Source organism: Rattus norvegicus, chromosome 2, assembly GCF_021556685.1.
Source record: "Rattus norvegicus strain SHRSP/BbbUtx chromosome 2, alternate assembly SHRSP_T2T, whole genome shotgun sequence".
NCBI lineage: Eukaryota > Metazoa > Chordata > Mammalia > Rodentia > Muridae > Rattus > Rattus norvegicus.
The window spans coordinates 55296651-55324078 of NC_141535.1; the positions used below are offsets into that span (position 1 = coordinate 55296651).

General features: G+C 40.5%; 1 protein-coding gene across 1 annotated transcript in view; it reads left to right on the top strand.

Annotated features, from left to right (window-relative positions):
• The first annotated feature begins 4502 nt into the window (after positions 1–4502).
• The window catches only part of Plcxd3 (phosphatidylinositol-specific phospholipase C, X domain containing 3), a 164421-nt gene continuing 141495 nt past the window's right edge, over positions 4503–27428 (top strand). Inside the window, 1 exon segment of the mRNA NM_001107671.1 lies at positions 4503–4826. Within this exon segment, the coding sequence (NP_001101141.1) occupies positions 4724–4826 (103 nt within the window). The 5' untranslated portion in view covers positions 4503–4723.

The window sequence follows — 27428 nt, forward strand, 5'->3', positions numbered from 1 at the left end:
TTATGTATGGTGCTTTGGTTTGAATAGTGTCTTAGGGTTTCATTGTTGCAAAGAGATATCATGACCAATACAACTCTTATAAAGGAAAACATTTAATCAGGGCTGGCTTACAGTTTCAAAGGTTTAGTCCAATATCTCTATTTTTATCCCCTCATCAAACAGAAAAATCATCAAAATAATGGCGGAAAGCAGCAATATGCAGGCAGAAGGGCTGGAGAAGGGAGTGAGAGTTCTACATCTTGATCCACAGGCAGTAGAAGATTGTCTGCCACATTGGATGTAACTTGAGCATACAAGACCTCAAAGCCCACCCCCAGTGACTCACTTCCTCTTAACAAGACCATACCTACTCCTACAAGGCCACATCCCCTAACAGTGCCACTCCCTATGGGCCAAGTATTCAAACACATGAGTGTATGGGAGCCATGCCTATTTTGAATAGGTTTGGCTACTAAGACACATGAGAAGGCATTTTCAAAAGGAGTGTTTTAGTCTAGAAAGAATCTTGACATGCCTGAAGGGCATGTATACCAGGAGCAGGAAGAAAAACAGAGAGGGTATGGAGGACAACAGGTAACTATAGTGTTCTAAGTTCTTGTTTTTTTTGTTTTGCTTTGTTTTCTTTTTTTCAGAGCTGGGGACCGAACCCAGGGCCTTGTGCTTGCTAGGCAAGTGCTCTACCACTGAGCCAAATCCCCAACCCCGTGTTCTAAATTCTTATTCTGTCCCATAAACTTGAAATTTTATTTCTTAATTTCAACTTCATAGGATCCCTAGTTTCCCATACCCAGGGACAAATCATCTTTCCTTATGCATCAGAAAAGGAAACCAAGTAATACACAGTAGCAAGTGTGAAAGCCTAAGCAAGAATCTAGGTCTCCGGATCTCACGGCTTATCATTCCAAGTCTTTAAATTACATCATTCCAAGTCTTTAAAGTATTTCTGTGAGCTTTAGGTAGCTTTTTCTGGATAACATATGAACTTAGATACAGAAAGAAAGGGGTTAAGACAGGAAACTCTGTAGTATTGAAATAATCAAACGAAAAGAGACTTGAACCATTTGGTTAAAATTCAGACTTGTTTTTTCGTACTTCAAACAGTAAATTTCTTTGGATAGACTATCTAGGCAGATGTTGTAGAGAATAAGAAATGCATGTTCCTTGATATGAATCTTACAAAGATTACTGCCCTTTGTGTATGTATTTATTAAGCTTAACTCCAAACAAAATGAATTTGCAAACATTGCCTTAAAACCAGTATGATTGAATTCCTTGAAGCAGATGGTCTCTTCTGAGATTATCTGTCCTAAATGTATTGTAGTGTTTCCTGACCTGTAATAACTCTTATTTTTCTAACTCAATATCCAAAGTCAATTTAGCTTAAAAATAAAACTTAGTTTAACAATTAAGGGAGACCATGAACTGACTGAACAGATAAGGCAAACAGCTAGCGTATCTTTAAGGGTAAAAGTGAGGAAGTAAAGAGGTGTTTGAGAGGAGTAGCAATTTTTAAGTCTCTGCACAATGTGAATTTGATAGGTAGCAACTTTCAGAGGACTTACTACTTACTTTAGTTCACTTTACATTTTCCACATCTGCTTAAATGACTGTATTTCTTTTAATGAATGATCATTGGATGTTTATTGTAGTACTTGGACCATGATTTTTCTAAAGGTAGGTATCCTAGGTAGTTTCAATTGTCAGCCTCATATAGCCTAGGATCATCTAAACCTTGAGTGAGGATTTAGCTAGACCACAAAGGCCTAGAGGGATGTCTATGATTTTTCTTGATTATTAGTTGATACAGGAGAGTGTAGCCCACTGGGAGTGGGACCATCCATAGACAGGTAGTTCTGGTTGTATAAGAAAGCTGCCTACGCATGAGTCTACAAGGAAGCAAGCCAGCTAAAAGGATCCCCCTCCATGCTTGCTGCTATACTCTCCTGACTGTGTGCTCCCTGCTCTGAGGTAACAATGCACAGAACAGCAAGCAGTGTAGCCTTCAGGTTTCCACCTTGAGTTCCTGCCTGGACTTCCCTCAAAGGTTATGACCTGGAAGGGTAAGAGGAAAGAAACCCTTGCCTCCTCAAGTTGCATTTTGTTAAAGTGTTTTATCACAGTAACAGAATAAAACTGGAATAATAAATGACACCCCATAAGGACACATCAACAGCACTCCCCAGGTTGTGGTTATGAGAATTGAGACCCATAACCTCAATTTGCTTGAATGGATTAAAAAGGCAAGACAAATACCTATGCTTTCTTCTCTTTTTATTTCTAGTCATTATGCATGTGATACTCTTAATGGCAACAGAATTACAGAATAATAGAGTCCCCAAGAGATCCAGGAATTGATATCAACCTCTGTATTAGTTTTCTAGTGAGTGTGATAGAATTTATACCACGAATTGGCTGAGTTGTGATGACTAGCTCTTCAAACACATTATTTACATTAGCTTTACAGTGAGTGTGTGGATTTCCTCTGCGTCACAACTTGACTGAGTTATGATGGCTAACTTTTTGTTCAAATGCTACATTAGATGCTGCTGTGCAGATGTTTGTAGAGGGAGTATTTGTAGTCATTCTGAATGGAGCAGATTACCTGCTATCATAGGTGTTGACCTCATCCAATCACTTGAAGGCCTTAAGAGCAAACACTGAAATTTCCCAAGGAAGAGGCAATTCTACTTTAGGACAATCATCTACAAACCGTTTCCTAAACCCTTTAGGACACATTCTCACAATGCATTTGGATAAAGAACATATTTAAAGTCTATCTTACAGAATAATACCTCCCAGGTTACATAATTAATTGACCACCTTGGGAACTACATTAACTGGAACAGCCTCCAGACAAAGACAAGTGAGTATGCAGATCCTGCTCCTTCACCAAGTATCTACACTCACTCTTGGAAGCATCACCACAGATCTCTCGGTAGCCATGACTGTGGAATGGAAAAAGCTGGGCTCACAGGCACGGGAGGACTTTCCTCACACACAGTGTGGCTAACTCTCCACTGTGATTGTGAGTTGCTGCCCCAAAATTCTGCCTCTGAAACACTGGCATTAGTTAGAGAAAGGGGTGCTTATAGATCTCTTGGCCAACAAGCTAAACATGAGATGATTCTCATTCGGCTAAAAGCATATGAGGATCGGTTATGCTAGTGAGAACGTAAAGAGTTCTTTGAGCAGAAGTTTCGGTACATCTAATTCTCATTCCTAAAGATAGACCAACCATGCCTTCAAGACACTATGAACTGTTTCCATGGGGAGAACATTTGATCAGAAGAATTAGACATCTTCTCTCCTCCCTCTATCTTCCCCCAAAGTAATTTCTAATAGATAGAAAAAAATCTTTTTTGGTTGCAACATCCTTGCACAAAATAAAAAGGCTCTCGGGCTTTTAAAATGTTAAATGGGCTTACTGAACTGAAATGATTATCCTCATGTTTCTTGGTGCTGTCTCTCCAACCTTGATTCTAATTTCTTCAGTCTAATAGTATTTCCTCTGGGAAAAGAATTTACATACCCCATCCACAGGAAAACAGGCTCCGTTTGCCCATCCTTAGTCTCTGAGTGGCAAAGGCCCAGCGCAGGCTCACTCTGACTCATACAGTCCTCTTCAAACCAATGCTGGTCTGGTCACATTTGTAAGGCTTGATTCTTTCTCTTTCTCACTGGGGAGCAGGTGGACCCAGACAGTCCTCTGGAGCCACGTGAGTGATTTCTCTCTGGAGAGACACATCTCTCTAGTCTGCCAAGGAATGAAGATCCAAACAATCACATAGATCACCTCAAATGGTGCCAAGCACATCTCACCAAATGCTGCTGGCAGTAATTACATCATGGCGTTGGGAGACGTGATTTCCTTCCAGCCCTTTCATCTTATCCTGAGTGCCATGAAACCAAAAAAAAAAAAAAAAGGAACTGCGTCTCTCACTTCCCAGAAATACAAGGTCATCACAACCTGTAGCAGTGCTTCATTACTCGTGAAGTGCCTGGGACCAGGGATTAAGAAGGACACTGTAGAATATAGTGCCCTTCCTGCTCTCCATGTGTATCAGCTCCTAAAAATTTAGGCAAAGTGATAAGGACCACCATTTTGTACAAATAAGTCCGAGGATTCTCTGCTGAGAAAGGGCATACTCTGTTGCGGCTTAGGGAAAGGAACACTCTTTGGGAAGAATGGAAAGTCCTGAGAGCCAAAGATGAGTCTGCTCTTCAGGAAGTAATAACATCCCAAAGTCTACCAGGATTTTTAGATTCAACCGCAAGACTGCCTTTCATACAAACTGGACCAAAAACTCATACCAAGGGACAGAGAAAGACCAGGGACAAATCAGCTCGGAAAACGAAGTTTTTAAAAGGATAAAGGTCTAATAAGAAGAAGCAGTGGGGAACTGCAGAATGGCAAGGAAAGGCAGAGCCACCTAGGAGGGGTGAGAAGGGAGGAGGGAGTCTGGAGGGAGGGGAAAGAGCAGAGAGCAGAGCACGGACGTCAGGAACAAAAGCCCCGGCAGTGGAGTCTGGCAAGGCAAGGAGGGAGCATGGGGTGTTTTTGAATAATTATTAAAATGAGCATGTGTCTGCGCCATCCTGTGGGTGTGGCGCAGAGCAGAGTGTAAACTCTAGCCGGGCGAAGCAAACATTGGCTTAGCGGCAGCAGCTGCCAGCCTGTGCCTAGGAGTGTGGGGACTAGTGTGGCGGCAAGCAGACCGGCACCATGGCTTCGTCTCAGGGGAAAAACGAGCTGAAATTCGCCGACTGGATGGCAACTCTGCCTGAGAGCATCCACAGCATCCCCCTCACCAATTTAGCCATCCCAGGTAGGTGCCCGCTGCCCCTGCCCCGCCCTGCTTCATTTTACACCCAGTGCTAACTTGCCCTGTGTCTGGGGGAAGGATGCTTGTCCAGGGGGTGGGTCCCCGGGTTTTCCAAATCTTGGAAGACCCTGGCACTGGGAGTCAAGGTGACTGCTTCCCCTGGGCTTCAGAAGAAAGCGGAGTCCGCAGGGTTGGGGCAGAGGAGAAGGTGGCTCCAGAATAGCGCCCTTAAGCCCCTTTCTATGGTTTTCCTTGAAGATTCTGTCGGGTCTGGGGAGTAGGCAGGTCAGGTTCTTTAGTCTGTGGCTCCCTGGTGCGCTATGTGAGGGAGCTGGCTGTCGTAAGAGTTCGGCTCCAGAACATCACTGAGTCCATCCCTGGCATGGACTTGGTAGAATTTGATAGCTTCACTGTTAGAATCTACTGGAATCATTAATATTCGTCCCCAGTCTCCTTTAAAGAGACAAAGCGCTTTCTGAAGAGTGATGAAAGTTCAGGGATAGGATCGGTGGCTGCAGCAGGATCGCTGTCCTTGACAAGGAGCTGAATGGGGCAAGAGGCTGAAAACAAGCGCTTCCTAATTGGCTTGGACTGGGAGGGAGTCTGGTCAAAGAGCTGCTTAGGGTAGAGCTCCTGGGTCAGGGGGAAAGCAAACACTTGCACATTTGCTGCTCCAGACAGAAGGCAGGCAGTGCCCGCGTGAGCAGCAGCATAGAGATAGGAATATGATGAACAGATGGCCCCCGAAAAGGTGACCTAGCGGGTAGTCTGGAGAAAAGCAAGCTTAGAAAAGCAGGTATAGACATGTGGCATCAAGAGGCTTTAGTATGGTGTGCATGGCTTGGACCAGAGCACGGGCCAGTTTTCTGGGTCGGAATAACACAGTAGTCCCTAACTCAGATATCTAAGAGGAAAGATTGTTTCTGGGCAGTTTGCGAGCGCAGCAGTTGGAGAAATGCTTACATTTCTTTAGCAATTTGCCTGAAGGTGTGTACACCCATTCGTACAAGACTAAGCTGGAGGGCAAATTACTCATGGATAATCAACCCTCTTGCCCAAAGTAGAGCTACGTTTTTAAGTTTAACCTTCTGGTCTACTTCTTCTGATCTCCCCTATCTATGCCTGCCCCTGTCCCCTTACTCCTCACCCCACCCCACGGGAGTAAAAATGATGGAGTTTGAAGGAAGAGTTTGAAGGAAGTGAGACCTAAGAAATAAGAAGACAAGGAAGAAATAAAACAGGTTTCTGGAAAAAACCCAGTGGCCAAACAACAAGCGTTGGAACTAAGCAGTAACAAGTCAGTTGTAGTGGATGTTTGGGGGCAAGGACAGGCACAGGTTCTTGAGAGCTCTGTCCTCAGGAGGTTGTCTCTGCCTCTGCCCCTCCTTAACAGATGACTTCCTAGGACCCAGATATTTCTCTGGCAAAGCACAATTAGCTTCCCCTCTGTATGGATTCCATGCCCCTTGAGTCTGGGGGTTGTTCTTCTGAAGGAGTGGAAACCACACAACTTTGCTAGTGAAGCTCCTCTCTCTCTTCCGCAGGCATCCTCATCAGCCTTTTTGTTTTTTTTTTTTTTATTTCTTAGACAGTTTTTTTTTCATGTGGTCCACGCTTCCTGAACTGAGTTGGTAATAGGGACAAGGACTGGGGCTCTAGCTCTCTATGAAGGCAATCTCTGGAGACCCCAGGGGTTTAAATGCCTGAAGTAGCATCCCAGCTCTGGGAGATGGCATGATGCCACATTTAAAGCTAACCAGGATGTCTCAAACACCTCACTTTTTCAAAGCCAACTTAGGTACGCTAGCTCACATCCTTCCAAAAACTCTGTAAAGCAGGCAGTGCTAGAATTCCCATTTCCGATTCACAGACTAAAAACAAGCAGCATGTGCCTCAAAACAAAACAAAGGAAGACCCAGGAACTCAGTGCAAGCAAATGACCAAACATCAACTTAGTGATCTGATCCTTAAAAAGAGATTTTATGGAATATTTCCTAGGGATGCAGGGGTAAGGACTTTGAGATTTATGTGAGCGTAACACAGAAGCAACAAGTCCTCACTGAGATAAGGAGTGCGATATCTGTAGAAATAGGGTAATTTCCCTTTTTCTCCTTCATGGGACTACGTGGAACTCTGAGGCCAGAGGCTTTGATTTTCTGTTGGTCTTCTGGTGGAGACATAAGGATGATGTATTTGGATGATATGCACTTTCCTTGTAGTCCCAACCCCAGTTAGTGTAAGATTCAGAGGAAACGGCCCATAAAGCCTTGCAGTTTTACTCTAGTGTTTCCAAGACACACACACACACACACAGACATACTCCCACACAGAGACACACACACAGACACACACACACACAGACATACTCCCACACAGAGACACACACACAGACACACACACACAGACACACACACACTTCCACACAGACACACACACAGACACACACACACACACACTCACACACACACACACACACTCACACACACAGACATACTCCCACACAGAGACACACACACACAAACACACACAGAGACATATTCCCACACAGAGACACACACACACAGACACATACCCACTTCCACACAGAGACACACACACTCACTCACACACACACACTTCCACACAGAGACACACACACAGACACACACTCACTCTCTCTCTCTCACACACACACACACTTCCACACAGAGACACACACAGACACACACACACTCACACACACACACTCACACACACAGACACACACACAGACACACATACACCCACACACGCAAAGTCACACACATAGACATTTACACATAGTTATACATACACACAAGCACACAAAGACAGACAGACCCATATACATACACACAGACACAGCTCAGACACAAACACACAAACAAACACACACACACATACACACACACACTCACCTAGAATATATTCCTGAATACCCATACGGTTTTGCAAAATAAGTTTAGCAAAATCCTTACCTATAAAACCAGGATTAAAACGAGTCTGGTACCTTTCTGCATTATTCAACACAAAATTTTTTGGAGGAAAAAGAAGACATTCAAATTTTGATAGAGCAGACTAATTGGAGACTATTAAACACTAATGGAATAATTGCCTTAAAATCATGCTAATAGCTTCCTGGCTGCTACATGTTTACTTGGCCAGTTGCTCTAGCTTGAATTAAGCAATTATCTCCACCATTTAAAACCACGTCTGTTGCACAGCGCAAGTGTTTCTGAGGAGGGGAACTGCTGCTCAGCTGTCCTCAAAGCTTCAGGTTTTCTTAGGTGAAGAGCCAGATCATTCTGAGGCCACCTACTTGAGGCAGCTGCCTTGTAGTACTTAAACCTATAGCCAAGAGCAGCCTGTGTGTGTGTGTGTGTGTGTGTGTGTGTGTGTGTGTGTGTGTGTGTGTGTCCACCGTGTGTGTGTGTGCAGTTCTGGTGCCCTTGAATGTTTCTCAAACGCCTGTGTCTTGAACACTTTCAGAACTGAGTCTTTCAGTGGTGTTCTGTCTTTAAATGCTTCATAATTTGGGATGGACCGAGGTAAACAATGAACTTAGTAACTGGTATTAGTATATTTTTAAAGTTTATTATTTAATGGCAGAATACCAGCAGAGCACACAACTGTTCAAATTTCAGTCTTATTTATCATTTCTATTCTCTCCAATGAAACCAAACATAGGGCATTTGGAGTAGGAATGATGCTAGCTTTCACCACAAGCTGGTCAGAGAGGATAAAACGAAATAAGGAAGCAGGAAGACAAAGAGTAACGTTCAGGTGAAGGCGAATCTGATGAATATTGGTTATCTTTAACGTGGAGTTCTAATACTATCCATGGTGTTTCTAGAGCCGTTAAAAAGAGATTTAACATGGCAGTGTGTAATGGGCTGGCAATCAGGGTCCAAAGTACAAAAAATACAGTAGGGTCGGCTTATGGGAGGGATCTGCTGTCCACTGTCTGATATGCAATGAAAATCACTTACCCAGAGTCAAACTGACCACCAATAATGATGAGTTGATCAACATGTTGTCGGACTGGAGTGTCAGAGAGAACGTGTACATTCTTGGACAGGGATCAGTTGTTTATGTTCAAAGAGAAGAATGCTTTATAAGTCAGTGATTATGTGGGTAAATTTTATTGCCTTTAGAAAATGCCAACACTGACACAACAGAACAGTTTTGTGGAAACTAAGCCCTTGCACAACTCTGATTTCTTGTCTGTTTTAACTTGAACTCAGGTTCTTGCTGCTGGGTTATTTTTTTTTTTTTTGGTTTGTTTGTTGGGGTGTGTGTGCGTGCGTGTGTGTGTGTGTGTGTGTGTGTGTGTGTGTGTGTGTGTGTTTAAAGCCAGAACTTCACGTGTGCAGGCAAGTGCCCCAACTCTTCAGGTTCTTATTCAATTTTAACTTTCTGGTTCATGGTAATCCCTTCTTGTTGCCAAAATTCTTAGAGTTAACTTACTTCTTCTTCCTCTTTAATATTTTTAGATTTTTATTTTATTTTTAATTATGTTCATGTATTTTTCTGTGGGTATGTGTACATGACTACGGGTGCCTTTGGAGACCACATGTAATGAACTCTCCCAGAGCTGGAGTTACAGGCATTTTTGAGTCTCCTAACATAGGTGCTGGGAACTGAAATTGGACTTTCTACAAGAGAAGTGCAACATATACCCTCAGAGTCTCTCTCCAGCCCCCTCTTTTCTCTATACAATTTTCTATTTCTTCTTTAATTGAAATGGAATCATCTATAGGGTCAATAGAAATTGGGCACAGAACCCATTTGAACACATTTCTAAAAATATGTGTATGTTTGTTCAGAATAACCATATGAAATAAATATTCCACCAATCAAAATAACAACGCATACACATAATTTTAATGTGTTCTATCAATGGTCTTCTAGGACCTTGTTCTTCAAAGCTGTCCAGGCAAGACCATCAACATTATCATACGTGGATTCATTTTAGAAATATAGCCTCTAAATTTAAATTTATTTGATCATATTCTCCAATTTAAGCAGATATCCAGCTGATTCATACACACATTTGCAGTCTAAGGAACACTTTTGTACACTGCTAAAGGAGAACTTTATCACATGAGTGGCAGAGCCAAATTAAATATACATCTTTCTAGTAGGCTTTCTGCTGAACTATCCATGAGGGTTCAAGTTTTCAATCAAGCTTAAAGCCAGACCTCCATATTTGATTCAAGGCTAATTGCTCAGGCTGGGAACATTTCTGATAACTGACATTATAGTTCATCATGAACCTTGAGCAATAAATGCTATTTAAATGCTATTTAAGTGTTCAGATTAGGCCGCCGTGATAAGTGTAAAACCTTTCCCTTCAATTCTTTAAGCCCTGCTGCTCACTGATACTGGCTATCAACAGCACTTAAGTACAGTCCATCTGGTGATGCGGGTGGATACTGGTGCCAGCTTAAGGAAAGAAACATCCCTCCATTGGTCCATCAATTTGTTCTCCTTCCTTATTGGGCACAGAAACACAGACTTATGTAATATTTATAAGATAAAGGTTCATTTACTTTATCTATGATATAGGATTTTCAACCTATCTCTTGAGTAAAAGTGACTTTATAAACATAAGATTTATTTAATGGTCATCATCAGAAAACTGTAAAAAAAACAACACAGGTAAACAGTAAATTGGTTTATGATAGGAAGAAAGTAGTCAATCTTGTTTATGTTTTACTTATTTACTTAAAGCATAGTATCCACAAAATACAAACATATATGAATGTGTGTATAATTCACTTGTTTGAGTATCATAAAAATGGTCAGGTATTATGTATAAACACCACACACACACACACACACACACACACACACACACACACACACACACCGCTCAAATGCAAAAGTCAATACCACAAGGCTTAAATGTTGAAGGTCATGCACTACAAGCATATGAAAAACTCACGATTTCACAATCTTATTTTCAAGGAATGTTTGCTAGGAAATCCAAATAAATGGGTGCATACTGATACAGAAGAGCACACTCTAAGTATTATGAGCTCCAGACTAAACTCGGGAACTGGACAGTCCACCACATAACCTCAGAATTAGCCTTGAATCAAATATATGTTCATCCTAAATGATTTCTGATTAGTTGTAAACATCCTGGGATTGATCCTAAACATACTCCACAGGAATCACAAATTTGGCCACAATACAGTCTAGGTTTTTCCATTTTCCTAACTTGGTGAGTATGCAGGGAGTGGACATTGTTGTTGTTTTTATATGCTGTGTTGTGTCTTTAGAGGGCCAAATTTGAGAATGTTAGTGTCTAAGAAGAATCAAAGTTTCTGAGAGCGGACTTACTCACTGTGGAAGCTGCCGATGCTGGCATGGACGCTGCATCACTACTGATGTCACATGGGCCAGCACTGCCCAAGCCTCTGCACTCCTTCAATTGTAGTTATTAGCATTTGGTCCTGCGACTCAGGTTCCCATGTAGAGGGATGGCAGAGGAGAACACGCAGGGTACAACTAATTTCTCTTCTTTAGTCTTTTTGTTAGCTCAGTCCCTCAAGGTGGGCACATATATATGTAGGCGCGTCACGTGTGTGTTCGGTATATGTGTGTACTGCTTTGTTCTTGATTTTTTTTTTCTACAGGGATACCTCCGGATGGTGCTATGTGCTCATTCTTACATATAGGTCTGGGGTAGACATAAAAGTACAACCTGAATTTTTCTCACCAATTAGTCTGAGTGAGTGTTAAAGGAACCAAATGATCTGAGCCATCTGAAATAATTAAGTACTCTAAAGGTATTGAAATGATTAATGTGCTCTGGCCCTTCTAGAAAAGAAGGACATTTATCTCCCCCCCCCTCTCTCTGACACACACACACACACACACACACACACACACACACACTTTAATTATTGTTACTAAAGGAAACTGTTTACTGAGAGAAATTTACCTGCTACCAGTAGCAAGAATGCTTCTCACCAGTAAACACTAGTTTTTGGAAACCCAAGAGCTTTCCATCATGTTGGAAAGGCAGCAAACTCTGTGATGTCATTATGCAGGGTTTACTGTGTGAGCTATACTATCTCACCTTATCTCCTCTGGTCTCTGTGGAATTGTGATTAGTCTCAGGATGCTCATGACAAGAAAAGCACATAAAACCCAGGCTCCAGGAGAAAGAGGAAATAGTGAGGTGGGGGGGAGGAATGAAACCAGACACATTGCAGAGTGAATTCTATTGCCAAAAGCTTTCTATGGCACCATATGCTTTTATTACGCTCTGTTAAGAGAGGAAGATGGGTCAGGCAGAGGGGCAGGGGGAGGTGGTTAAACATTCCCAAGAAGCTTCCAGAATTAGTCACCTCCGGAGGTCAGGTACTGAAACAGATGGCGAGTGGATTCTGTTCGCTGTGCTCATGCTATGTGCTTGGGCCTCATTATAGATTCTAGGAGTGGACAAACCCACAATGCCCTATATAAAATGCTAGCTCTTATTGTGTTTTATACAGAAGCATTCTTCCTGTGAATTAACTTTTAGGAAGCAATTATGCTTACCCTTGGTCAAGATAATGATAATTCAGTTGCTCGGTTCGATAGAAGAATTGGTATTTTGAGAAGGAGAATGGGATATGATGACTCGCTGTCCACTCAGCTTTCCTGGAGGCTTCCCTGTTATGCTTGTTGGTGAAGAACATGTGTGTCATTTTGTCCCGGTGGCCTAACGGAAACGTACCTCATACCATACCTAACGGAAATGTACCTTATACCATACCTAACGGAAACGTACCTCATACCATACCTAACGGAAACGTACCTCATACCATACCTAGCGGAAACGTACCTCATACCATACATCTGTGTTGCGATATAGAGTAAGAAGATGCCTCAGAGTAAAACAAAACTTTATAGACACTCCTTCCATAACCCAGCCTAGGCCCTTCCCAAGAAAAAGAGTTCAAGGTGATGTCAAGGTCCTGTTTGATAGGTGTTGCCTGAGTCCTCTGTCCTTGGTGTCCCCACTCCCAGCCCCCCTGGAGGCAGTGGGTGAGAAGGTACAGAGTCTGTGGCTCAGAAGCTGGTGAGATTCTCAGCAGGTGAGAATGCAGCAGCAAGCTCGTTCATGAATTCTAGGGAACGACGTTTATTCTTTCCATTGGTCCCAAGCAAGGGTGTTCTTCAAGTGGCAGCTCCTGATTGGCTGTAATTGTCTGCGTCACCAATCTCTAAGCTCTCAGACAGGCTTCAGTTTGGCCCTCCTGTGGACATTGCCTCCTCAGCTGGGGACCCCCACTGGCTATTTGCTGACATTCATGAGGAAGCAGCCACTGCCTTGTCAGTGAGGCCTGCCTTTCTTCCTACAGATGGGAAAAACTATAGGAATTAAAAAATCCACTTGAAGAACTGATGGAGTCACAGGGCTCCCGCAGGGTGACAGGACCAGTTCTGTTCTCCGGGATGATTCAAGCTACAGAAGTTGAGAGCCTTGGAAGTTGAGGCACGGCATAGGACCGATGGGAACTGAATTTAGTCACTACCGTTGACACTGAACAATCGCTGCCTGTCATTCCTTTAATATACACACTGGATGATCAGGCTACAGGTCAGCGGGGCCATTGCCTTGGCAATGTTAGATTTTCTCCTGTTTATGGGTTCAAAGTCAAGGTCCATTTGTTAGTCTAGTGTATTTAATAAGTTCTCAGACTAGAGTTTCTGATACAGTTTTAATATGTCCCATCTGCTCATTGTTTGACAGTAAGCTCTAACAAGTTTCTAAGCAGTGCATTTTTATTTTTGATGGTAAGTTATTTACCTGCCTCAGAGATGTTACTGGAGAGGAAGTGGCGTCCATGACACAGAGTCAACCTTCCCTTGCTTTGTAACTCAAAATGAAGTCAAATACTACTTTTAAAATGGGGTCATCCAGGACAAAGAACAGCTGGAAAACTGGCATTTTATACAGTGTGGAACAACCAGGGGCAGGCAGGATGCAGTTTTATCCTCCCAGTCACTCAGTGTTACATTAATATACCATACCTGCCTCTCTGTCCACAAAACAACATTATAATATCCACAGATATAACCTCTCTATTGTTAGGTCTTCTTCTTCTTCTTCTTCTTCTTCTTCTTCTTCTTCTTCTTCTTCTTCTTCTTCTTCTTCTTCTTCTTCTTCTTCTTTTCTTCTTCGTTTCTTCTTCTTCTTTCTTCTTCTTCTTCTTCTTCTTCTTCGTTTCTTCTTCTTCTTCTTTCTTCTTCTTCTTCTTTCTTCTTCTTCTTCTTCTTCTTCTTCTTCTTCTTCTTTCTTCTTCTTCCTTTTCTTCTTCCTCTTCTTCCTCCTCCCTCTCCCCCTCCTTCTCTTCCTCCTCCTCCTTCTTCCCTATATTAATCTCATCATCACCCATTGCCATAATAAACTGTTCCTATTAAGATTATTCTTCCTCTCTGACCTATGTCTTTCCTTTCTGATTGTTCAGTCCCCATGATTTCATTTGTCCCTCCAGCAGCAGTTGATAGGAACTATGATACTCTTCTTTATTTTTATTGGATATTTTTAAATTTACATTTCAAGTGTTATACCCCTTCCCTGCTTCCTTCCATAAACCCCCCTTCCTATCCCCCTCCCCCTGCTTCTATGAGGGTGCTCCCCCACCCACCCAGCCTCCTCTTCCCCCCTCCCCATCCTGGCATTCCCCTACACTGGGGTATCAAGCCTTGGCAGGACCAAGGGCCTATCCTCCCATTGATACCCGACAAGGCCATCCTCTGCTACATATGCAGCTGGAGCCACGGGTTTGTCCATGTGTAGTCTTCGGATGGTCGTTTAGTCCCTGGGAGCTCTGGTTGGTTGGTATTGATGTTCAATATTCCTTGAGACATACATCTAGTTTTGTAATTCACTTTATTTTTTAATCACTGTAATAATATTTAACACAAGACTTACTTATACTCATTGAACAGCAGTCTCTATCTCTCCTCTATTGCCTTAGCAAGTGCCGTTTTATTATCTGCCTTTAGGGATACCTGCATCCTGTGAGTGGAATCATGTCATGTTTACCTTTGTGTGAGAGGTGTGGTTGTGACTTCAAAATTCATCCATTTAAAAACATCGGTCAGCCTTTCCTTCTTCTTGAGAGATCAATAGATAAGACACTTGGATCTGGTTGGTTCTTTTCCATATGCATTCGACTGGGACTTTAGATTGTGAACAATCCTTCAGGAAGCACATATATGTACATTTAGTTTCAAGATTCTGATTTCAGTTATTTTATAGCAAGTACCCAAAGGTGGATCTTTTGGGTCATCCAGTGACTTTAAAAAAATAATTCTTCTTAGCTACTTTCTTCTTCATTTTTTTTGAAAAATGTCACTCATTGATAAGTGGATATTAGCACTCACTGATAAGTGGATATTAGCCCCAAAGCTCAAATTACCCAAGATGCAATCCATAGACCATAGGAAGCTCAAAAAGAAGGATGACCAAAATATGGATGCTCCCATTCCTTCTTAAAAGGGGGAACAAAAAATCCATAGGAGGGGATATGGAGGCAAAGTTTAAAACAGAGACTGAAGGAATGGCCATTCAGAGCCTGCCCCACATGTGGCCCATATATATACAGCCACCAAAATTAGATAAGATGGATGAAGCTAGAAAATGCATGCTGAAAGGGACCAGATATAGATCTCTCCTGAAAGACACATCCAGAGCATGTTCAATACAGAGGTCAATGCTAGCAGCAAACCACTGAACTGAGAACAGGACCCCCCCTTTGGGGGAATTAGAGGAAGGATTGAAAGAGCTGAAGGGGCTTGCAACCCCATAAGAGCAACAATGCCAACAACCAGAGCTTCCAGGGACTAAACCACTACGCAAAGTCTATACATGGACTGACCCAGGGCTCCAACTGCATAGGTAGCAGAGAATGTCTTTGTTGGGGCACCAGTGGAAGGGAAGCCCTTGGTTCTGCCAAGGTTGGACCCAGTGAAGGGAATGTTGGAAGGGCAGTAAGGGGGTTAGATGGGGTGGAATACCCGGATAGGGAAGGTTGAGGGGATGGGGGCTTATGGACAGGAAACCAGGAAAGGAAATAACATTTGAAATGAAAATAAAGAAATATATCTGACAAAAAGAAAAATGTGTGTTCTGGCTTCAAGGCTGACTTTTTTTAAAAATTGGCTGCAACAGATTATTAAAAGTATTTTAATAATTTTGATATTTATTTGTAGGACTTCATCACACATTTTAAAAAGTAACCACTTACCAGACATTATGTGTATGCATGTTTTTCTAAGCTAAAAGCAAGCTCACTTCTGACCATTTCTTTGGTCACACTGAAGCTTGTGCATAGTCCCATTTAACTATTTTTACTTATCATTTGATAATTTCATATACTAAATAGTTATAAACTAGTTATCCCCTAACTCCTCCCAGATCCTTTCCCCTTCCTTCCTACCCAGGTTCATGTTCTTTTTTTCTCAAAATGAAAGCAAAATATGAAACAAAAAAGAGAGCCAATAAAATATGAAGTTTGGTTTGTGTTGGTCACGAGTTTTACCACTGCTGAGAATAGACCATGCCCTGGAATGTGGATGACATACCAATGTCACTTCATTGAAGAAACCAGATTTTCTTCTCCCAGCAGCTGTTTGGTGTAAGGGTAAGACCTTGTGTCCACTTTCCTTCCTTCATGCTGTTATCATTGTCTGCCTGGAGCTTGAGTAGGTCTTGTACATGCTGTCACTGTCTCTATGAGTTCATCTGTACGTCTACCTTGATGGGTATAGAGAATGCTGTTTCCTTGAAAATCATCCACCACATCTGGATCTGATAGCCTCTTTCTCTCTTCTACATGATCCATGAGCCTCGAGGTGAGCAGAGTCATAAATACTCCTCCTTCATGGCTGGGCACTCTAAAGTCTCTCACTCATAGTGCATTTTCCAATGGTTGGTCTCTGTCTTAATCACTATCTACTGCAAGAAGAAACTTCTTTGGCAAGGCTATTTGTCATTGGTAGTTGTTGGGTTTTTTTTTTTTCATCTTTATTAACTTGGGTATTTCTTATTTACATTTCGATTGTTATTCCCTTTCCCGGTTTCCAGGCCAACAACACCCTAACCCCTCCCCCTGCCCTTCTTTATGGGTGTTCCCCTCCCCATCCTCCCCCCATTGCCGCCCTCCCCCCAACAGTCTAGTTCACTGGGGGTTCAGTCTTGGCAGGACCAAGGGTTTCCCCTTCCACTGGTGCTCTTACTAGGCTATTCATTGCTACCTATGAGGTTGGAGCTGCATCTTGCCAATTTTTACTGAAACTTTTTATCTTTGATGGTGTGCACATTTTCATGGTGATTTCTTAAAATCATTTCTATTTTTTCTGGCTTAGTCCTTATGTCTTTTATTTCACTTTGAATTGAGTGTATTTATCCTTGGCCAAGATAATGTTTGGCAATTTTGTTCTTCTTAAAAAACAATTTTGTTAACTTTTTCTATTTTCTGTTTTATCTATTTATGTTTCACTATTTATTGTATCTTTTCCAGTTTTGTTTTCTTTTAAAGTTTTCCTATGACTTAAGTTTTGTTCTTTAACACCGTGACCATGTTTTAGGCATTGTAGTATACTTCAAATCCATTGTTTTAAAATTAACTTTCTATCTATACAGCTCATTCACTTTTGGATGTGGACTATGAAATCACATACAAAATGAGCATTCTTAGTCTGGGAGTCTGAAATCAGAAACACTACAAAAATATTTGAAACTTTTTTGATGCCAACATGATGTTCAAAAAGCTGTAATATTTGAGATTTCAGATTATTGATATTCAGCCAGTAAAGTCTATGCAAATGTTTCTGAAAAGATTCAAAACTAGGGCTGGAGAGATGGCTCAGTGGTTAAGAGCACTGGCTGCTTTTCTAGAGGTCCTGAGTTCAATTCCCAGCAACTACATGGTGGCTCACAACCATCTGTAATGGGATCTGATGCCCTCTTCTGGTGTATCTGAAGACAGCATCAGTGTACTCACATACATGAAATAAATAAAAATCTTTAAAAACATACAGAAAACTATGCAGTTGATATACGCCAAGTCTTGAGTATTTTAGAAAGGAGCTATTTAATCTGTACTGTTAATATGTCTAATATAGTATTTAAGTATAACCTTAATTCCACCCTAGATCTGTCTTTTTCCCTCATGTGAACCTTTTCTGGGTATTTTAATTGCTGATAGCATGAGGATTATTTGAAGCATCTCATATGTTTAGCACTCAGTCTCATAATGATAATAACTTAATTTCAATAGTATATAAGACTATATTTTAATTTTTTCACCCTACACACTATGGGTTTTCATATTATATTTTCTTTCATTTTGTATCTACAATGTATTTGATAGTTATAATTCTTATATTTTTCTTATTAACTTTCATTATTACTAACATTTCATTATTATACTCATTTGTATTTATCCCTGAGCTACATACTTGCACAATTAATATTTCTGTGTGGGTTTTACATAATTTTGAAGAGTGCCTTTTAGGATTTCTTGTAAGATAGTGTTCTCAAAACTGAGTTCTAGAGTTTGTTTTTTGAGTTCCTGATGTGACTATCTTCTAGTTTCCTCACATTTCTGATGCCTTAAAGCTGATGTCATTACTTCTGAGAGGGTTTCTCATCTTTATAGACCAGCTTCATATAAGGAAGTACATTTGCTAGTCAAGTTATGGATCCCAGACCTCTCCAGCTTTGTGCATTTTTATCTTCTATGGGCATTCATTTGAGGATTTCTAACTAGAATGCTAGCTGGTAAAGACCTAAAAGCTGTAATCTCTTAATGCTCTCTCTGATTCCACAGAATCTGAAATAGGATCATGCCCTTGCAAGCTTGCTCGCTCTGTCTGTCTGTCTGTCTATCCATCTATCAATATATCTATTATTTCTTAAGTCTCAGAGGACATTAGACATTTAGAATATGTTAGCACGGTAGCTTCTAAATGCATCCCAGATTGAGATCAATAGAAACTAGTTTTTTTGGATGGACAATCAAAAGGTTGAAACATTCGATACATTTTCTTCCATTTCTGCAAAGACAGTGGAAATGTCCTGTGCTCTGTAAAGATAAGGTGAGGCTGGAGTTTTGTGACTGTGAAAGGGATGTTATACCAATGGCTAACTCTTAAGGATCTAAGTCCACACTAGCTATACATGTGATCACCTATTCTCAGAAGTACAAAGCATTATGTTTCTGTAGTTTTAAGTTAAAACACTTAAAAGATAAAGCTTAAAATTCAAAATTAAGAAAGAAACCTTTATCAATGGGATTCTTAGAAATGGCATCTTCTGTACCAGAAGCATCTATGGAGATGCTCATCTTTTGACTCAGTTCCTACAAGATTTGAGTGAGTTCCTCTGAGGCCTTTCCTTGGCTCTCACATACTTTGTAGTTTACCACACGTTGCTTAAGCTCTTTGAACATCAATTTCTTTATCAAAATTGAGGTTAGAAGCAATTTTCATGAGGTTATTCTGTGAATGATCTGAAATAGTCAGTGTGGAATATGTAGCATGGTGCTCGTCACCTAATGAGGTCTCAACGAATGAGTTATGTGTGAGAGCGTAAGCCAGTACGTTTTTGACAGACAGGATACATCAAATTCACCTATCACTGTTTATAACTTACTCTCTGTCCACTTAAGTCTTTTAAATTATTATGAGGTCTCACTAGTACTTAACTACCTTATCTTGTTTAAAAATTTCTTAGCAGGCAGAGATGACCTGAAAATTTAAATATAGCAGAAGCAAATTTTAGTTTAGGACCTGAATGTTATTTTCATAGCTATTCAATTAAGAACAACATTTTAACACATTAGTGGGAGGAGTTTATTGCTCTCCGTGCCAGTGTAATTGTGGGGGCTGATCTCCTATGATGAGAGGTATACAGACACCACACTGAATTATTCCCTTGCCCATTCACAGGTTACCTTAGGCTCTTTCTGAATTCAATATGCTGGATAATACTCTTTATGCACACACCTTGAGCAATGGTCTTGAGGGAGAAAACTAGCTTCTTGAAGGAAAATTCGAAATTACACAATCTCCTCCCGCAGCCCATCCCAGCAGACCCCTGAAGATGACAATGTCTATTAGTTTGCTAACACACTGAAGAAACTCACCTGAGGAGGTAATGGAATTTGGCTGTGTTCAGTCAGTGAGGCTATGAATGAACTAAGATGACAAACTAAGGCTCTTATCCTTACAGCTGGGAGCAAAGTTAAAGCCTTGTTTGTGCTAGATACTGAAACAATTGTGAAACAAAAATGAGACAAACAAAACCCTACAGGACAAACCTTTAAGTAATTATACCAAAGGTTAATTACAATCCGGGCAGGATCTGTCCTGTTTTTTTTCTTTTCTTCTTTTTTTCTTTTGTTTTCTTTTGTGTCTTTTCTTCTTTTGTTTGTTTTCCAATATGTTTAAAGGCATGACATAAATCTACACTGTTAACTATTTAAATGTGCAAATTCCAAAAGTGTCAAATATACTCACATCCTTACAGAGGATATGTACACCTTCACCCACTAAACAACTTCCCATACCGCCTACCTCACAAGCATTTTTATGTTTCCACAAATTTAACTATTCCATGCATCTCATACACATGGAGGCATACCGTGTGCCTGTTCTCATGATTAGTGATGTCACTTAGCATAATGTTCTGAGAGGTCGTTTACTGGATGGGTTCATCTTAAGACCATGAACGATTGAAATGAGTGTGACCTTGACCAGATCTCAGAGAAAACCCCACAAATACTTAGGATTTGGAGACAATGCCCATAAAGTAACTCCAAAGATCAAAGTAGTTCACTGTGGAGTTAAACGAGCTGCCACTTACATCATGTCAAACGGACAATGGGTTAGTGTTGCATTAACCATAAGAAATAAACAATAAGGATCACTACAGAGAGGGCCAACTGACCTGCATTTAGGTTCTGGTTCTCACACGCATGGTAGCCTGTGTCCCAGTTTCCACCTTCACGACTAGCACTGTGCTATAAGTCCAGGTTACACTTTTTTTACTCATTCATCTGCCAATACACACTTCATTGTGTCTGTCTTTTGGCTTTTGTGAATAAAGCTGCCATGATCATGGCATACAAATATATGGGTTAAGGCTTCAGTTTTTTTTTTTTTAATATATTCCTAAAAGCAAAATTACTCAATCATGGGGAAATTCTTCCTAATTTTAAGCCATCTGATAGTTGTAATTTTCATCTTCCTTTTCTTGTCCTTTTTCTTTATGGTTAACATTAGCAATATTTCCTTGTCTAGTCACCCCTTCTACACATTGCTGGTTATAGGAAGGAAAATAGGCTCCACAGGATGTCTAAGGGAAAGAGATCCAGCTCTGGCAAATGCCTTATGTCATCTATTTCAATTAGTGAAGATCTTTCCATTTTACATGTTTGAAACTTTTAAACTACATTTTAAACAACAAATACTGTAGGGAGAGGTGACTTACAGAAAGGAAGAATAGTGTAGGCATTATAGTAAGAATCTATAATCTAGGCATTGGCTGTGTAACAGTATGTTTTGATGATAGATCAAATGATAAGTGATATTTGCAGCAGCACTTTCTTTTTGAAGTCTCCTAAATTATTTGTTACAGACACTTATTGTGTATCTGTGTTGGGCCCTAAGTGCAGGTTTGTATAAATACCAAGTGGGTCTAAATATGGGCTATTAAATTCACACAGAAGCCTTTGTGCACCTTATGAGAAACAGAACAACACATAACTTTCTGGCAACCAAGTTACCAAGAACTGTACTAAAAATAAGTTCAAAGTAGCAGTAAACTCGTAGGGGTAAAGACTTTAATAATCAGTTTTCTGTAATTATTAAATATTAGATTTTGGCCATACTGCAAATTGTCTCCATTATTTGAATTGTCAATTAAGCCAAGCACTCAAGTCTTGGTTATGATGGGTCTTGTCACTCAATGTTCACAACATCCTAATCCTTTGGAAGATAGATCATGGTACATGCCATACATTATTTATTAACTCTCCTGGTACAAGATTTCTTTTCCCTAAAACCTGAATATTCTCTAATATATAAAAAAGACTCTGAGTGCTGCCTTGTCTCATGCCTATGCTGAGGATTGAAATATTGACCCAAATTATCCACATCTACGCCTATCCACTTGACATTGGTCCATCCATTGTGCCATTCTGAACTTAAGCATTAAAGATGTCTTTTGTTGTTGTTATAGTTTGGTTTGCTTGTACAGCCTGCCTGCCCCTACAGCAGCAGAAGATATGCACAGCAAAAGCCACCTAGAGCATCATTGCTTGAAGCTGGGTCCTCCCAGGGCCCGCCATGTCAGCATGTGAAGAGACAGCCATGGGTAAAAGGGCTTGAATGAAAAGTCTTGTGATCTGAGCTCACTCTCCACAACCAGCAGTGAAAGGAAGGTGCCAAGTACCTAATATTATCCCCTCACATCCACACAGACTTTTGTGTGCACATATGTGAGCATGTGTATATGTGTACATACTCACAATAATAATAATTTAAAGGAAACCAAGAATAAGAGGTGAACATAGTGAGGTTTCCAAGTTGGTATGAAGCATTTTTGGTAGGAACATAAAACTGATACAATCCCTGCGTTAGTAGATTTTATAAACTCTGATTAAATGGTTATATTAGTGAGAATTGCTTTGATTGGATTTTTTTTAGGAAGTCCAGTGGTCACATAAAATATTTCCCATTTTCATTTATTATTCCTCTACTTTGCCAGGTATTTCTTAGGCCCCTTTATCCTTGCAAGTGCCACCAGCTCCACCCTTACACAGCCCTTGTCTGCGCCTTTGCTCCACACCATAAGAGCTTCTACTCTTTGCAAGCTTTCTCCAGAAGGTTTGTGAGTGACCCTGTCATTTTCCTTGCTTTTTTTCTTGGACCATATTGACCTAGGTCATTTGGGGGACGAAAGGCAGGCTTCTAAAAGATAAAGGATTTTTAATGAGTGTTCCTTTCACTGGAGTCTTTATAAATTAGGTCAATTGCAATTTGGTAAAAACAAGAGATAATCTAGAGTGGATAAGTAAAAAATAAAGGGGAGATAGGAGAGCCCCATCAAAATGATGGCTAAGGCCTATATGAGTGTTGCTTTAAAGCCACTATGATGGCTAAAACTCCAGAATATAGGTGATATGGGAAGGCTGAATCTTGGGAAACATCTTGATCTGTACCCCTATGGATGAAGACAGGGAAAACATCTTCTTAAATCTTTTCCCCACTGTGCAAAGTGAAGCCAGGAAAGTATCATTGGTCTGTTAGCAACGAGGATTCTGACTTAAAGAAAGGATTACGTATGGCTCCAAATTCGCTTAATGGATACAGGAATTAGTACTAAGTCTTCTGCATCCAGAAGCCTTCCTTATCCTGCTTACTTTCTGTTACACTGGGCTGATGAGTTTGATGTATGCCCTAGCCGGGTCTGGGTTCAGTCAGAGAAGATGCACCTAACCCTCAAGGGGCTGGAGGACCAGGGAGTGGGGAGGTTTGGTGGGGTTGGGAGTTTGGGGAGGTAGGGACAGCCTCACATCCTCGTTGAGATAGGGGAGAAGTTATGGAATGTGCAACAGTCAGAGGGTGAACTGGGAGGGAAATAAAATATGGAGTGTAAAAAGAGATTAAATAAAATTTTTTAAAAAAGTGTTAGGCTTCTAAGGTTGGTGTATTTCAGAATGAAGCATGAGTTCTTGTGTATGGAAATATTCTTTGTTCATAATTACATTCTTTAAGTTGCTTATACCTCTTTAATCTGATAAGTCCATTGCAGAATGAATCAGTAATTAATTAAGTTTTCTTTTGTCCAGAAAAAAAATGCACTGGTGTTCTTCACCTAGTCTTCTTTATTGGAATTGACTGAATAGTGAATGCTCTGACATCATTAGCAGCTTAGTCCACTGATAGATGAATAATCTGGTGGCATTATTGGGAAGTGGCAGAAACCAACATGTTGAAGAGGTAGAGATAGTAACTGGAATGTGGATGAATCCCGAGGGATCCCTCTTGTCAGTGTTCAATGGGAACATCAAGTGCTTTCTTCTCAATACCTTCTGGTCACCCTGAGTTCAGCAGTCCTGGGGCATCATCACAGACTTCCCTCTGTGATGTCCTGACTCACCTCAGGCTCAGTCAATAGAGCCAGCCAACCAGGGACAAAATTGTCTGAAGCTGTGAGTCAGAATCAACCTTTTCTTTCCTTTTAAATTATTTTCTTACATATTTTGTAGTAGTGAAAAAAACTGATACTTTTTTGTGTTTTTAATTTTTTACTAATTATCTATAGAAAACTCTATATCATATTAGCACTACAGAGGAAGAATGAATAAATACCTTTATCTTTAGTGAAGCACGTTGCATAAGCTTGCAATCCTAGCACTCAGGAGGCAGAGGCAAGAGGATTGCTAGTTCATGAACAGTCTGAGCCAGCTCCATAATTCCAGGCTAGCAAGAGCTGCATAATGAGGCCTTATCTCAGCTAAGCAAAACAAACAAGTAACACTATTTTGTATGAATACTATTTTGTACACTGTTAGAATAATGTGACATAAAAAATGTACCCCTCAACTTTGGTCAGCCAAAAGTATAAAGACATTCATAACATGTAGGCTGTACCAATGCAGGAAGTAGGGTGTTTAATTTGACCTACAATCTACAGTTTATTGATTCCTGGTCTAATACCTAACAGTGTGTGTGTGTGTGTGTGTGTGTGTGTGTGTGTGTGTGTGTAAAAGAGGTGTACTTTTGTTATGATATGGGGAAAGAGGGAAAGAGAAAAAAGTGGGAAAATGTTTTAAAGACCAAGAAATCCATGGAAAGTATAACTTGTCACCTCAAGAACAGTGAGCAAGGATGGTAATTGGTTATACTAAGAATAATTTCTGAGTCTTGCTGCCAGCCTAATGCGAATGATGCTCTGCCCTTAACTTTTCTGTACTTCAGTTTCCTCCTGTGTAAAATGTGAATAATACGATCATGTGGACTCCAAGCACTACATTATGGATGTTCTAACAGGGATCAGAGGCCTCAGTGTTTGGTCACACATCCATGATTTCCTGCAGCAAGTGATACTGAACAAATTGGTACAGAGGAAAGGGGAAAGGCTGGGGACCAAGATACAAACTTTCAATGTGCCGTTCCCAGTGGACTTACACAGGATGTGTTTAATTCTCTCAGCAACAAGGTAGGACAACACAAATAAGACGTTCCATTGCTGGAAATCCCCAGAGACTCTCAGCACTTAAGGGATTTTTATTTGGATGTCTGTAGTTGAACTTAGCATAGATAAAATTCCAGCCATCTAGAAGGTAAGTATATATTCACCAGAAACCTCACTATTTATACAAATAATTTGAGTGAAGCAACAATCAATCTGAAATGAAGGGAACCAGCCTGGAGTCCAAGGTTTTAGAGGCTAGCTTTGGGGAAGTCTTGTTAGTAGATCTTTCTCAGGATAGTGTTCAAGGAGTTGATACTAACTTTTTTCTGCACATTTTTTTGAAATGGTAAGAAGTAAATATGATTATATATTTATTTCAGTAATGCTTACCAAAAATAACTACCCCACATTTCAGGGAAAAAAAACCCTGCATACCCCGATCTCAGTAAGTGAACCAAGGGCAAGAGGGACATAAGTAAATATCCCACAGCATCTTAAATATGGCATCTTCCTTTGTGGATGTGCTGCATGCTATAAATCATTACTCAACACGTGACACATAAAAATTATCATTAACTTTACTTGTCAAGCTAGATCTATATTTAAAAATAGTCTACCTGGTTATCTGTTGGATATTATGTCTTACAGGCCACACAGAGAATTTCACACCAAAGTGACAATGTCATCCTGGGATTCTCTGTTCCCATAAAAGTGAGGGATATTTCTTCACAAGATCTCCTAAAATGGCATGTATTTGTTTAAAATTAACAAGAGAAAGATAATTCTTAAAAGATTCCTCTTGATTGAAGGAGCTGAAGGGACTTGCAACCTCATAAGAACAACAATACCAACCAACCAGAGCTCCTAGGGACTAAACCACTACCCAAAGACGATACATAGACAGATCCATGGCTCCAGCTGCCTAAGTAGCAGAGGATGGCCTTGTTGGGCACTAATGGGAGGAGATGCCCTTGGTCTTGCCAAGGCTGGACCTCCCCAGTGTAGGCAAATTTCAGAGCAGGGAGGCAGGAAGGGGTGGCTGGTTGGGTCGGGGAACACCCTGATACAAGAAGGGGGAGGGGAATGAGGTGGGAGGTTATGGAGGGGAAACCTGGAAAGGGGATAACATTTGAAATGTTAATAAAAATATCCAAAAAAAGATTCCTCTTAAATACAGGAGGAGGTAATCCAACTCCTGTAATAATAACTGACAAGGTCATTTCTATGGATTAGTCTGTAGTATCTGTTACATAACTTACTTTTCATTAAGAACACTTAAATGTGGATTAGTTCTATCAGTTCAGACATCATATTATCTTGTTTGTCACCCAGAAAGGATGGTAAACATGCTATCGGTTTGCATGGGGGAGCTAGTTGACACTTTATGTTGTGCTTTAACAATCTCTGCCGTTATAATTGATTCATTAAAGCCTGAGAAGCCAGGGTTCCTCCTTTAATCTCTGTGAGACACTGCTAATCCTCAATTATCTGTCAATGGATTTTCCACTGGGTGGATAATTTCCATGCTAATTTTTAATGCCAGACAGGAACTCCCTAGCAATTCAGAATATTTTGGGTCATGCGTGGATGTCTCCTGTCAATAAAAAATGCTTTAGAAATTAAAGTATCTAAAAGCAGCTGCACAGAATAGCGCACGGAATGTTAAGGCGATAAGCAGGAGATGCTCATCTTGATAATTAGTTCAGAATATTTACTGACTTGATGTGAATACATGAGTAAATCCTGCAGGTTGTTTCTTTTAAAAAGTGATTTTTAGAAATATCTTGTTCTATTCATGGAGGGGAAAAGCATCCTTTTGTAATAGGCATGTAAATAAGTCTTATATTACCTTCTACAATGGTGGTTTTTCTTTGCTCATCAGCTAATGAATTCCATGGATACTGAGTCATTGAGACCAACTTCAACACAATCAACTTTCTAACACTCTAGCTTTCTCAGGAAAATACTATAACCTCTGCTTCCCTCATTGCCTCTTCCAAAGAGCATCCTTAAACCACTTAGTATCCCCTCGGAAATAGAATGTGGCTAGCTTCAAGTGAGGCTTAAGCTCGCTTTCTTATATATAAATTATACTAAAAGAGGTCTACATTACTTGTCTAATGCCTTCAAAGAAAGTTTCTTGAAATAGCAGACCATTTCCAAGTCTACTACATACTATTTAATGTATATGACTCACTATCATCTTAAATTTCCTCTGGAATTTTATTATCAGGAAATTCAAAATCACAAAAAAGCAAAATGATTGCAGAACGAAGAATATAACTGTCTATCAGCTCACAGGTCATTACTAATGGGCTTCCTCATATTGTTTTATAATGCATATTTATTTTATCTATGCACTTGCCTAGGAAGAGCAAACATTTGTCCACTGT